Source organism: Oncorhynchus mykiss, chromosome 9 (genome assembly GCF_013265735.2).
Source record: "Oncorhynchus mykiss isolate Arlee chromosome 9, USDA_OmykA_1.1, whole genome shotgun sequence".
Classification (NCBI taxonomy): domain Eukaryota; kingdom Metazoa; phylum Chordata; class Actinopteri; order Salmoniformes; family Salmonidae; genus Oncorhynchus; species Oncorhynchus mykiss.
This window is the reverse complement of record NC_048573.1, coordinates 53,083,310-53,096,210: the sequence shown is the minus strand read 5'-3', so window position 1 is coordinate 53,096,210 and position 12,901 is coordinate 53,083,310. Positions and strand designations below refer to the sequence as shown.

General features: G+C 42.3%; 1 protein-coding gene across 3 annotated transcripts in view; it reads right to left on the bottom strand.

The window, feature by feature from the left end:
- The window catches only part of LOC110532379 (E3 ubiquitin-protein ligase MIB2), a 78,788-nt gene that overhangs the window by 25,654 nt on the left and 40,233 nt on the right, over positions 1-12,901 (bottom strand). For 2 of the 3 annotated variants that reach the window (XM_021616232.2, XM_021616231.2), the window contains exons 4-8: positions 6,999-7,105; positions 2,321-2,515; positions 1,176-1,318; positions 709-816; positions 466-570 (exon numbers count right to left, since the gene is read on the bottom strand). In XM_021616232.2, the coding sequence (XP_021471907.1) occupies positions 466-570; positions 709-816; positions 1,176-1,318; positions 2,321-2,515; positions 6,999-7,105 (658 nt within the window). The other variant, XM_021616233.2, reaches the window with a different exon arrangement.

Genomic DNA, 12,901 nt, shown 5'->3' with positions numbered 1-12,901 from the left:
TTCAATTACACTTTAAATGTTCCTCTCGTTGTCTCCTTTCCACCATGACCGACAAGATATTAGGTTTTAACACCCATCACAGGCCATAAAGGAGAGGAAGTGTTTCAAAGAACCTCCATCAAACCATGATTGTCATCTTTCCATCTCAAATGCACACTTTTTAGATACCAATGACACTCTTGGAAATTCTCAGGGCTTTTATTTATAGGTAATTAATCAGGATGCTTTGCTTTCGCAGAAGCCTTAAGCTTGTTTACCGGTAGTCCCCGAGGCATAAAGGGCATTGCCTCTAATGCAGAGGGCCGACTGCCAGCTGAGGCTTCGCACAACGGCATGACACGAAGTTCTTGCCAGGCTAAGGAAACCTAGAAGGGAGGTTAGTGCCAGGCTAAGGAAAGTTAGTGTTAGGCTACAGGAAGTTAACTCCAGGGTATGGGAAGTTAGCCTCAGGCTATGTCAACATACGGGTGTCATGCTGTCTGTCCATTCTCCATGGCCAGCCTGAAGCCTCTTAACACTGTCTATGTCTTCCAGCACTCGCACCAGCTCGCCCACACCAAAAGTGTTCACCTACGGCAAGAAAGGGGAAGACAGCAAATTGTTAGCGATGTGATTCTATGCTAATCTGTTAGCATTAGCATCACATCGCTAACCTATAAGACCATGCTGTGAGCCTGTATTCATTTCCCACTGGTAGATGTAGACTACCTTGGTTAGGGCCCCTGGGTGGAAGGTCCAGCGGATGTTGTTGCTGTACTGGACTCGGACATCTCCCCGGTCAGTGATTCTGTGTACCATCCCGATTCTGCAGGTGTACTGTAAAACACACACATTTGCAGTCGCAGATTGTGGCCGGCCTTGACCTTATCGTTTCGCTAGCTCCATTGATTTGAACATAAAAGGTGCTTGTTGGTTTTGCTCTATTGCACACCAGCGACCAATCACGCCAACGACATTACATAAAGCTGGGTTCAAAGTTTCAAAATGGGGAATCGGTACTCAGAATTTGAAGTAATATTTGTCTAACATGGCACATGCAGTACATGCAGTTACAAAGTGGTAAACACTTCAAAGTAGTTCTACAACTGGAGAAAGCTTGGAATGAGGTCAGACTCTTGATAAAATTCTGTCAGAGAAATTCCACCATTTGACTTAGAGGGAGTTTAGTTCAGTACCTCTGACATTTTGGGGTTCCACCCTCCGTGGCCCTCCTGCATCTGTCTGAGGATGTCCACCTCCAGGAGACATTTCACCTTGTCCCCCTGGTTGAAGGTGTGGCCTTCTGCACTCTCCTGCCTCTGCAGTTCTGCGTGCTCACCTGTGTACGCACGAATCATAGATAAACACACAAACGCACATCGGAACCTATGACAAAGATAGGCCAACTCTACACTGAGTGACTTCATATTGATATACACGGAGCATAGAAAACATTAAGAACACCTGCTCTTTCCATGACAGTCTGACCAGGTGAAAGCTATGATCCCTTATTGATGTCACTTGTTAAATCCACTTCAAATCAGTATAGATGAAGGGGCGGAGACCGGTGAAAGAAGGATTTTTAAGCCCTGAGATAATTGGGCATTGATTATGTATGTGTGCCATTTAGAGGGTGAATGGGCATGGTAGTAGGTGCCAGGCGCAACAGTGTGTCAAGAACTGCAATGCTGCTGGGTTTTACATGCTAAACAGTTTCCTGTGTGTAACAAGAAAGGTTCACTACGCAAAGGACATCCAGCCAACTTAACAACTGTGGGAAGCAACGGAGTCAACATGGGCCAGCATCCCTGGGGAACGCTTTCGACACCTTAGAGTCCATGTCCAAACAAATTAAGGCTGTTCTGAAAGCCAAAGGGGAGGGGGGGGGGGGGGGGGTTGCAACTCAATATTAGGAAGGTGTTAATAATGTTTGATTTACTCAGTGTATAGCAGGGTTGTCAAACATGCCCAAATTAATTGTTTGGGGGGGAGACAATCTGAATCGACATTAAAATAACTAAAACCTAATCGAAACAGTGTAGAAATTATAATGGTACTACATTTATAAATCTCTTTACTCTGTCCAGCTTGCTAACAGTCATCAAAACGAAAGCTAGAAAGTCAAGAGTATTCAAAATTCCAATAGCGATGGATAAGACAATTTTTTAGCAAATTTTGACAACGAGGAAATAATACATTTTAAGTATGGCCTTCTGACCTCAGGAAGACCGAATGTAGCCCGTGGGGCAAAATGAGTTTGACACCCTTGATCTATAGGATACATACACTATTTTCTAGAATGACAAAAACAAGCATGTCTACACCCCCCCTAGTTTCATACCGAGCTTTGGTAGGTGGTCTTTGTAGTAGAAGCCTCCCTGGACGTCAGACACGTATTTGAGGTCTACCTTGCCCTTGTGACCCATTCGGTAGACATTGGTGGTACCATTGGACCAGGTGACACTGGCCACACTGCGACCGGACTCTGTGTCCCAGCCACGGATGTCCACCACCTTCCCAACCTTACCCTCTCCTCCTGCACATGCACACATGGTGTACAATTGTGGGAGGAGAGAAAGAGTGAAGAGAGCAAGATTTAAAAAATAGGCTTATTGGGGAAAAATGGGGAATGATGAGAAGAGAAATAGTTAGGGTGAATATATGAAACACAATCATTTTATTTTGTGTAGTTCGATTCCGTGCACAGGCCACTTCAAAAGACAATTTTTAAACAGGAAATGGTGCCCATCAATGTTTCACAGCCAAATGTTCAACCCATTTCTGGGAACACACAGCACACAGACCATACTCTGCTAAAGGAATCTTGTCAATTCTAGACTTAGCTAATTCAACACATCACATACTGAAAACAAGAAACAACAAGTGGGGATTGTGACTCCAAATTGGTGCTCTGGATGCTGAGAAAGGATCAAAGACCAATCAGATAGTGCCTTCAGGAAGTATTCACAACCCTCAACTTTTTCCACACCTGAATTGAAAATTGATTGACATGTTTTGTCACTGGCCTACACACAATACCCCATAATGTCAAAGTGGAATCATGTTTTTCGAATGTTTTACAAATGTATTAAAAATTAAAAGCTGAAATGTCTTGAGTCAATAAGTATTCGACCCCTTTCTTATGCCAAGCCTAAATAAGTTCAGGAGTAAAAATGTGTTTAACAGGTAACATAATACGTTTCATGGACTAACTGTGCAATAGTGTTTAACCTCTTAAAATGTAACGGCAAAATGTAGATTTCCACCTAAATAGACATACTCAAAAGTAACTGCTATTCATGTGTAATTACATGATATGACTCTCAAAAACTTGGTATATTTGGAAAGAAGATATCTGGGAGATTATGGGGAAATTATCAGAAGATAGGAGTTCCGTAGTTCAGAATACACAAGATCAAGCACACACAAAATAATTGTTTTTTTAAATTTTGAAAGTCATCTTTCATTGAAAAGCTATAAGTGAATTACTGATGCCCAGAGCTAGAAACACATTAGATGGCTTCCACAACATGTGAACAATATCAGGAAAAAAATGGGATTGATAGACCTAACAACTAGAAATGGGCAGATGTTTTAGTAAGCGGTGTCAGGTGTGTTCACGGGACGCTTCCAAGTGTTAGCCTAGGCATATCCAATGTATCCAATGTATTGGTCCCACACACAAATTAACTGTTTACAAAAACAATATAAAAGCTACAGATATACATTAAAAAAAATTGAAAAAGGTCTTATCAAACACAAACTTGGTTACACACGTGTCCTTCACTAAAAAAACGTGCAAAACTGGAAATAAACTGAACAATTTACAAAATGGCATTCGTGTTACATCCCAGGTGTAGATGATTAGATTTCACTTTCACCATAGCTTGCTCATGTCGTTATAGTCTTTGAAGCAGTCCCTTTCTGCCAGGAAACAAAAAGAGAACTAGCATTTTGGACAGAAGATCTGGTATTTCCCCCTTTCTTCCCCCCTGTGTTTTGTGCAATGCTTGCGGTTCTTCCTTTTGTCTTTTGGCATGTATGTTGGATAGTGGCACTCACCTTGAGTGGGGGGTCTTGTGATGGTTGTGAGGTTGCTTTGGGCCCCAAATTCAGCCATTTCCAACACCAGCTGCTCTCGGAAGGCCAACTGGGTGAGAGGGGTTTGACCTTTTGCTTTGGCCATCTGCTTGCGGAGAATGAAAGCATTTACTGGAGCAATGTCCACAAAGCGTTAAAAAAAAAAAAGTCTCATACTACTTCCTGGTCTTGTGGAGTACCAGATCAGAGCATCAGATAGGTCAACACCCTCCATTCTGGCATTGTAGTCCTTCACAGAAACAGTAATGGAGACATCATTCCTTTTTCACCCTCCTTGAGAAATGGTTGTTACTGAATGCCTTATGCTGTGTGGTGAGCAAGGTTACTTCCCTAGTGAAAAAGTAGCTTGTTAGTCCTGATCCAATGTATGGTCCCCCTCTCCACTGTCTTTGTCATGTCGTTTACCTTGGTCTTGGGGGAACCAATTATGTTAGGACGAATGGTGCCACAAGCACTTTCTTTTTCAAGAAGTCTATGAAAAGTGGATGTAGAACCGTCACACGGGGTGATTGGCATAGCAGCGGGGGGTGAAGACCTTGACCGGCAGGGGCGCTTACTGGGGAGGGGTGGCTCTCAAACGTCATCATCATATTGATGAAAGACACACAGAATTACAGTTGATTAAATTGACAAAATGACATTACTGTATAGTAAAAACACCAAGCCTAAACTTTCTGTACAGTGACTCACATAGGTGTGAAACACGCACACACACAATGCAAACAGTAACACCTTCGAGACAAAGGCACAGGTAGGAACCACAAATAAACAAACAATGGCCATGAGAGTTTACTGGCCTCTAAAGTTACAAGGATGAAACTTATAAGAGCAAACTGTGGAATTATATAACATTGAAATTACTTGTTACATAGGCCTATGTAACCTAAATCCAAAGCACAAAAAGCAGACAACTTATAAAAAAAACGAAATACATATAGTAAATTAGCTATATAAAGTCATGAAAATAATTTACTTACAAATCTAAAAAAGTGGATCCAATCCTTCGAAAAAGGAATCTTTGTCAGCCGAGTCGAAATCCTTGTTGTCCAAATGGCTCCCCTGATCCGAGTCCAACCAGCATTTTATTCAAACCTTCTATGTCGGTATACTTATTCATAGCTGCCTTCTTTTTAACTTCCTGTTTGATATTCTTAGTTTTTAAATCCAAAACAACACGTTACTGAGTACCACTCCATATTTTCAAGCATAGGGGAGACTGCATTATGTTATGGGTATGCTTGTAAGCATTAAAGACAGGGGAGTTTTTCAGGTAAAAAAAAGAAACAATGGAGCACATGTAAAATCAGTCTGCTTTTCACCAGACACTGGGAGATTAATTCACCTTTCAGCAAGACAATAACTTAAAACACAAGGCCAAATCTACACTGGAGTTGCTTACCAAGAAGACCGTGAATGTTCCAGAGTGGCCGAGTTACAGTTTTGACTTAAATATACTTGAAATCTTTGTCTAGCAAAGATCAACAAGCAATTTGACAGAGCTTGAAGAATTTTGAAAACAATAAATGGTAAACTGTTGCACAATTCTCGTGTGAAAAGCGCTTAGAGACTTACCCACAAATACTTTTTTAATCACTGCCAAAGGTGATTTTACAAAGTATAAACTCAGGGGTGAATACTTGTGTAAATTAGATATTTGTGTATTTAATGGGTCTATACATTTCCTAACATTTCAAAAACACGTTTTCAAGGTGTATGAATACTTTCTGAAGGCACTGTAATCTGAACAGACAGTGAACATTGGCCATCTTTCAACAAGGTTTGGCCAATCATCCCTTTGATTCTGGTTAGAAGTGAAAAAAAATCTAATAAACAGAACACAAAACAATGCACAAGTACAGGCTGGGGCTAGCACCACTCACATTCTCAGACTACAGTAACCAAACACGAGAGAAAGTACAATAAAATACATTGATTTACTAACCACCACGATACGTTTCTACTTTACTACTTACTGACAGTCTTCAAGTTCAAATGTCATCAAATACTACGTTCAGTTTCCACCACAAAGCGAGAGCCTGGCATTGTATAGTTTAGGTTATGCAGGTTACATCAAGGATTACAAAATCAAGGATTACACAGCCTGCCAGGTAACAACAGGATAGGACTCATGGAAAGTGACAGGCTCTCTGCTGACCATGCCAAGAATGTCCCTATGCACTTACCACACTCTGATTAAAGACTGATGATGACTGACTTAGACCCCAGGGGTTAACTTTCAAAGACATAAAAAGGACATTTTGACTCATTCGCCAGTGCTTTAACACAGATAAGACAATGTCATTCCCGGTTCTGACCCCACATGAGGTAATAGAAAGAGCTAATGATAGATTTTTCCATCCCTAAAGGCAATGATATTTAATGGTTTTGAAATGGAAAGAAACAGGGGCAATCAAACTTACCGCAGATGGAGATTCTGCAAATAGTTACATTTGTATGGCAAATCTGTTTCTTCACTAATGATTTGCCATTAAGAGCTAAATTATCTTGACTCTTGAAAACCACGTCCCAAAACATTAAATAACCCCAAAGACCATTTTGTCCTGTCCGGAGTTGCAGCACATGCTATAATTAGAATTCATGTGACTTCTTTGTATATTCCGCTACACTAGAGGGGAAACGGTACGAAAGGGAAAATAAAACTTGCTCATATGGACACAGCTCTTTAAGAAACATCTGTTAAACACACTCAATGAGATACTTGTGGGTTGGGGGAAAATCCTGAAGCACTAAGCACAAACACACCAGTTCAAACTGTCACATTGTAGGTAATAAGATTCCATCGTCTCTAAGGTTATGGGGTCATGGTGAAACAGATTGAACAACAACGCAGCCACACTGGTAAAAATAAAAGGCCCTGGTCGGTATGGATGGATTGCTCTGCTCACTCCCTCACTCACCGTCTTGGTTTCCCCAGTCCCAGTCGGGTCCGCGTACCACTTTCACCCCCTGGAATATTCCTTTGAGGATGATCCGTGGGAGATTCTGCCTTGGGGCCAAGCACACTCTGTGAAAGGTAAAAAGTACAAACCACATTCTTCATAAAGCAGTATGGCAGGAAAACAGCATTATGACTCGTTATACAACATAGAGTGTATGCAGAATGTTCTGTCCAAATGACATTGTCCAATTTTGGAACCGAAAACCACTGACCGACAGATGCTTGTTCCAAATGCATCGCTTATCGGCCACCAGAAAAACACAAGCTAAAACGTATAGCTATGTCGAATACGTAAGTCTGGACTACATTAAATTCCACTAAGTGCCACAGGCAAACAGGCCACATTTAACGCTCTCTGGCTTAAAGACACACTACAGTAGGTCACACATACTAGCCAGAAAGTCAGAGATACAACAACGTTCAGGCTATGTTACTGAGAACACTTGAATCAGTAAGGGTGGTGGGGAGAAAGGGAGGTTTTATGTGGTGGGTGCTTGCCAAGGTCGAGATGGCGTGCATGGGCTCGATTGCCCGTCTAAATTAAAGAAAGATCTTTGTTTTGACGGGTCGTTCAGCATCACTGAGGGCTGAGAGGCGTCTTAAACTGAAAACTCATGCTGCGAAACCATTAACCTCTCAACAGAGGACAATCTCATGTCAACAACACAACCAAGCGGAATATGGTTGGCAAATACCAGAACTTGTTTGACAGGATCAAGTAGGCAGTTACACAAAATTCTTAAGAAATCAGAAGGGGAGGGTGTGTGTGTGGGGGGGGGGGGGGGGGGGGGGGTCTAAAAAGACATACCTTATGGTAAAGATTTGGTCAGATCTCAAAGGGGCAAAGGAACTGCCTATTCCCATACTTTCTCAGCAAGGTCAGCATCCAGGTTTCATTCTGCCATGCAGCTTGGCGAGAGACACGCGACTTGAATCCACTATAATCAAAGTAAAACAACCATCAACTGGGCATTCTTCCACTGGGATAAAGAGAGGCTTTGCTACTCCTACGCATTGCTCCCCATTCGGCTGCACACGGGCGTCAAAGTCCAACACAAACGCGTACATTTACGAAGCTAGTCATGGTTATCTTCCGAATGCGTCGGGTCAACTTGTGAGGCACTGGGGCCTTATAGAAAAAGAAGCCTGTGGCACCTTTGCTTCTTGGTGGCTTACTGCAGACTGACAGTAAATCCCGGTGTGGGCCTTATGGCCGGAGTTGGGACAGTGGGGAGGTGAGGTGGCGTGTGTCTAAAAGCAGAGCTTTGAGGCCTAATCCCAAGACAGCAGGGCAATCAGGAAGCAGGCCGTCAGAGAGCACAGCTAAAAGTGTGTGTGTTCCAAGAATACACCCGCATCACCAAGGAGACACAACATATGGCCCTTGACATGATAATCCATCCCTGTAAATAAAAATCATACACCTCCTGTTAATTTGGTGAAAGCCGATGTTCTATCAGTGAGTAAAATATATATATTTTCACCACGATTCAACTTCTAAGTGGTCAGTCTGTGAAATCAGGAAAACGTGTTGGAACTTATACCTACAGTGCCTTCGGAAACTATTCAGACCCTTTGACTATTTTAACATTGTTACGCGAATAAATTTGTTTCCTCCAAAGAGTTCAATCTTTGTTTCATTAGACCAGAGAATCTTGTTTCTCATGTTCTGAGAGTCTTTAGGTGCCTTCTGGCAAACTCCAAGTGGGCTGTCATGTGCCTTTTACAGAGGAGTGGCTTCTGTCTGGCCACTCTACCATAAAGGCCTGATTGGTGTGGTGTTGCAGAGATGGTTGTCCATTTGAAAGATTATCCCATCTCTACAGAGGAACTCTGAAAGACTGACCATTCTTGGTAAACTCCCTGACCAAGGCCCTTCTTCCCCGATTGCTCAATTTGGCCGGGAAGCCATCTCTAGGAAGAGTCTTGGTGGTTACAAACTTCTTCCACTTAAGAATGATCGAGGCCACCGTGTTCTTGGGGACTTTCAATGCTGCAGAAATGTTTTGGTACCCTTCCCCTGATCTGTGCCGACACAGTCCTCTCTCGGAGCTCTATGGACAACTCTTTTGACCTCATGGCTTGATTTTTGCTCTGACATGCACTGTCATCTGTGGGACCTTATATAGACAAGTGTGTGCCTTTCCAAATCATGTCCAATCAATTGAATTTATCACAGTTGGACTCCAGTCAAGTTGTAGAAACATCAAGGATGATCAATGGAAACAGGATGCACCAGAGCTCAATTTCGAGTCTCATAGCAAAGGGTCTGAATATTTCTGTAAATAAGACATCTGTTTTTTATTTTAATATATTTGCAAAAATGTATAAAAACCTATTTTTGCTTTGCCATTGTGGAGTAGTGTGGATTGCTGAGGAATTGTTTTTATTTAATCCATTTTAGAATAAGGCTGTAATGTAACAAAATCTGGAAAAATTCAAGGGGTCTGAATACTTTCCGAAGGCACTGTATAAGGTCCTGAACAAGCATTTCGCTTCATCTGCTAACCATGTGTATGTGACCAATAAAATTTGATTTGAACAATGAAGATAGGGGATAACACATTAAAACAATTACCTGCACTCCAGATATATTGCCCTCAATCTAAACAGTGTACCAAATTATTCAACTCAGTTTTTCCTTCAAGTACAATCAAGTACAATGCGCCCTGTGTGTCTGTGGAAAAGGGACGTTGTTGCCATGGTAACATTTGCACTTTGCACACAGACTAATTGCAGGCAGGTTCAACATGGTGAGATTGTAGACTCCTAAATTAATAGTGCAGTTTGTTTAGGTTATTTTACAGCTAGCTAGCTACTTCACATGCTTACTTTGGTATTATTGTGTGTAGCTACTAGTCAGTCAGAGAGACCATTGCATTGTGGGTTTTGGAGTCGACTTGAGCTGCAGATTTACACAACAATTTTCACATTGCTATCAAGCTAGTTATAACGGGGTAAAATGCAACATTTGTTCCAAAAAATATTGCTTTCACGTAGTGTTATTTAAAACCCTCAGGAGACTGAAAAGATTTGGCATGGGTCCTCAGATCCTTAAAGGTTTAACAACTGCACCATCGAGAGCATCCTGACGGGTTGCATCGCTGCCTGGTATGGCAACTGCTCGGCCTCCGACCGCAAGGCACTACAGAGGGTAGTGCGTACGGCCCAGTACATCACCGGGGCCAAGCTTCTTGCCACCCAGGACCTCTATACAAGGCGGTGTCAGAGGAAGGCCCTGAAAATTGTCAAAGACTCCAGCCACCCTAGTCATAGACTGATCTCTCTGCTACCACACAGCAAGCGCTACCGGAGCGTCAAGTCTAGGTCCAAGAGGCTTCTAAACAGCTTCTATCCCCAAGCCATAAGACTCCTAAACAGCTAATCAAATGGCTACCCAGACTATTTGCATTGCCTGAATTAAACAATGCTGGTTTATACTGCAGGACTTCCTGAGTTGGTAGATTAGGATGGATGATGTTAATGGGCTGCTTTCACCAATATGGTTCAGCCAAATTATAAACACCACTTTATGGGATTTATAGGTCCAGATACCACTGGACAAAATATGTAGGGGGGGACAACATTATCCAAAACAGATTTAGTAGAGATTAAATGTCTAATCCTGCCTGACCAACTGTCTCTCTGCCCACATGATAAGCCAGAACAGGGTTAGGGACATGTTGACCATAATGTGAAATTTTGGAATGTGCTTAAATCGTGCCAACTGCTGACCATTACCCATGTCGAAATCACTCATGATTTGATTACATTGTCCGGAAGGGGAGAGAGACAAACTAATAGCAGCATTGTCTTCTCTCCACTAGCAGTTGAAACTCAAAGATTGAAAAACAACCTAGTTTATGAACAATCTAAATGGCAAAGAAAAACATCAACACCTGTTGATGACACACTCCGCCCCCAAACAGTGAGCTAGCCTACCGAAGGGAACTCGTACAATGTTCGCAATAGCACAAGCTAAAGGAAAGTGCTTATTTACAGTGTGTGAGTAAGTGTGATCCCAAATTCTGATCAGTATAGCCCCTCATTGTGTTTCTTGTGTATCCCCACCAGTTGCTGTCGGAGGACACCGACTCTACGCCGAAAACTTCAGGACTCAATAACTCAGATACCTGTGTCAACATCTGCTACCAACTAGCTAGCTACAGTAGCTAGGCTGCAATGGAGCCCGTTTTGCCTGGAATTACTAACGAACGTTTCCAGGGCTGTAGAAACTGTTTATTATGCTCTTGTCCGGGACAATATTGACAATCCGGAGTTCCAATGCAGCAATTGTTTGCTAGAGGAAGATTCCAGGAATGAGGTGGCTATGCTTAGCAAACAAAGCTCAATTCTGCGTGAATTTGTGGGGAAAACGCAAATTGTAACTCTTAACTCATATGGCTGGATGCTGCTCGGGCCTGATGGATGTTTCCCAGCCTTGTCATCTATCCCTATCCGAATGGCCTGTGCTACCTTGAACTTGCCTGCCAAGGAAATCGTCTCCATCTGCTTCTTCTTCTCCATCCTGTAGTGAAGTAGATGGAGAACAGCAAGAAAAGTTTTCCAATCAGTGATTGTCCCATGTCACAAGTCGTGGAAATCAAAGGTACCGGCATGATGCCAAGCGGACGGAAGTAACTGCGAGAGGTTTGGAGCAGATTAACATAAGGAATAACTTTGCTGCATTGGTGACTGATCTACCTGCACCTTCATCGCTGGGATTGCTTGTGTCTGTGACGGCGGTGCTGACTCCAACTACGCTGACTGCAGCAGTGGCTTCGTTGTCGAGTTCGGCTTCTTTCAATCTCTCTGGATCTGACGGAGCATGGCCTGCTGTGGGAGGTCTGGAACTAACACCGTGAGCAGAGGGTATACGCTATCCTGCTTCTCGTGGGCCCGTGAAAGACTCAAAAGAATTGACAGGTGGGAATGGCCGGATTTTGCCATTCCCTTCTCCGGCAGTTGTATAGGGCAGTTCACTGGTGAGAAATGTCTCAGTCCCTGGAGCAAAAAACTTGCTGCTGTCCTGTGCTCCTGGATATCAATCAGCTGCTCCCAAACATTTTAAACCAGCATCAGGAAATTGAGTCTATCATAATTAATGTGGGTTTTAATTACATTATGAAGGGCAGCTCAGAACAGCTGAAGATGGATTTTAAACAACTGATTTGGTCACAACTTGACACCAACAAACAACCCATACTTCAGCAGACCTTTAGCCCTCCATAACTGGCTATGAGGCTATTAGGCCTCTGTGGGTGTCAACTTTTATTGACACCTGGAAACAAAGCTTACAGTGGGGCAAAAAACTATTTAATCAGCCACCAATTGTGCAAGTTCTCCCACTTAAAAAGATGAGAGGCCTGTAATTTTCATCATAGGTACACTTCAACTATGACAGACAAAATGAGGGGGGAAAAAAAATCCACAAAATCACATTGTAGGATTTTTATGAATTTATTTGCAAATTATGGTGGAAAATAAGTATGTCTACCTCTGCTAAACTTCACAGTAAAGCAATAAAAACAATCAAGCATCCCATAAAAGTGCTAAATATAGCCCACGTTAACATATTTAGCTTAAGAAACAAGATTAATGAAATCCATAATTTGCTAGTAACAGATGACGTTCGTATTTCTCTAAAACTCACTTAGATAATACCTTTGATGATACAGTGGTAGCAATACATGGTTACATCTGTTGCTGCCAAGTCATGTTTTCCCTGGGGGTTAGCCTTGCAATGACCAAGTGGTGAGATACATAGCCCTCTATACTTAAATGTTTCAGATACACTCCGATAGGTGTCTGCATCACATACAGCATCTTCTATTGACATTATCTTCTATTGTTTGTCCTCAC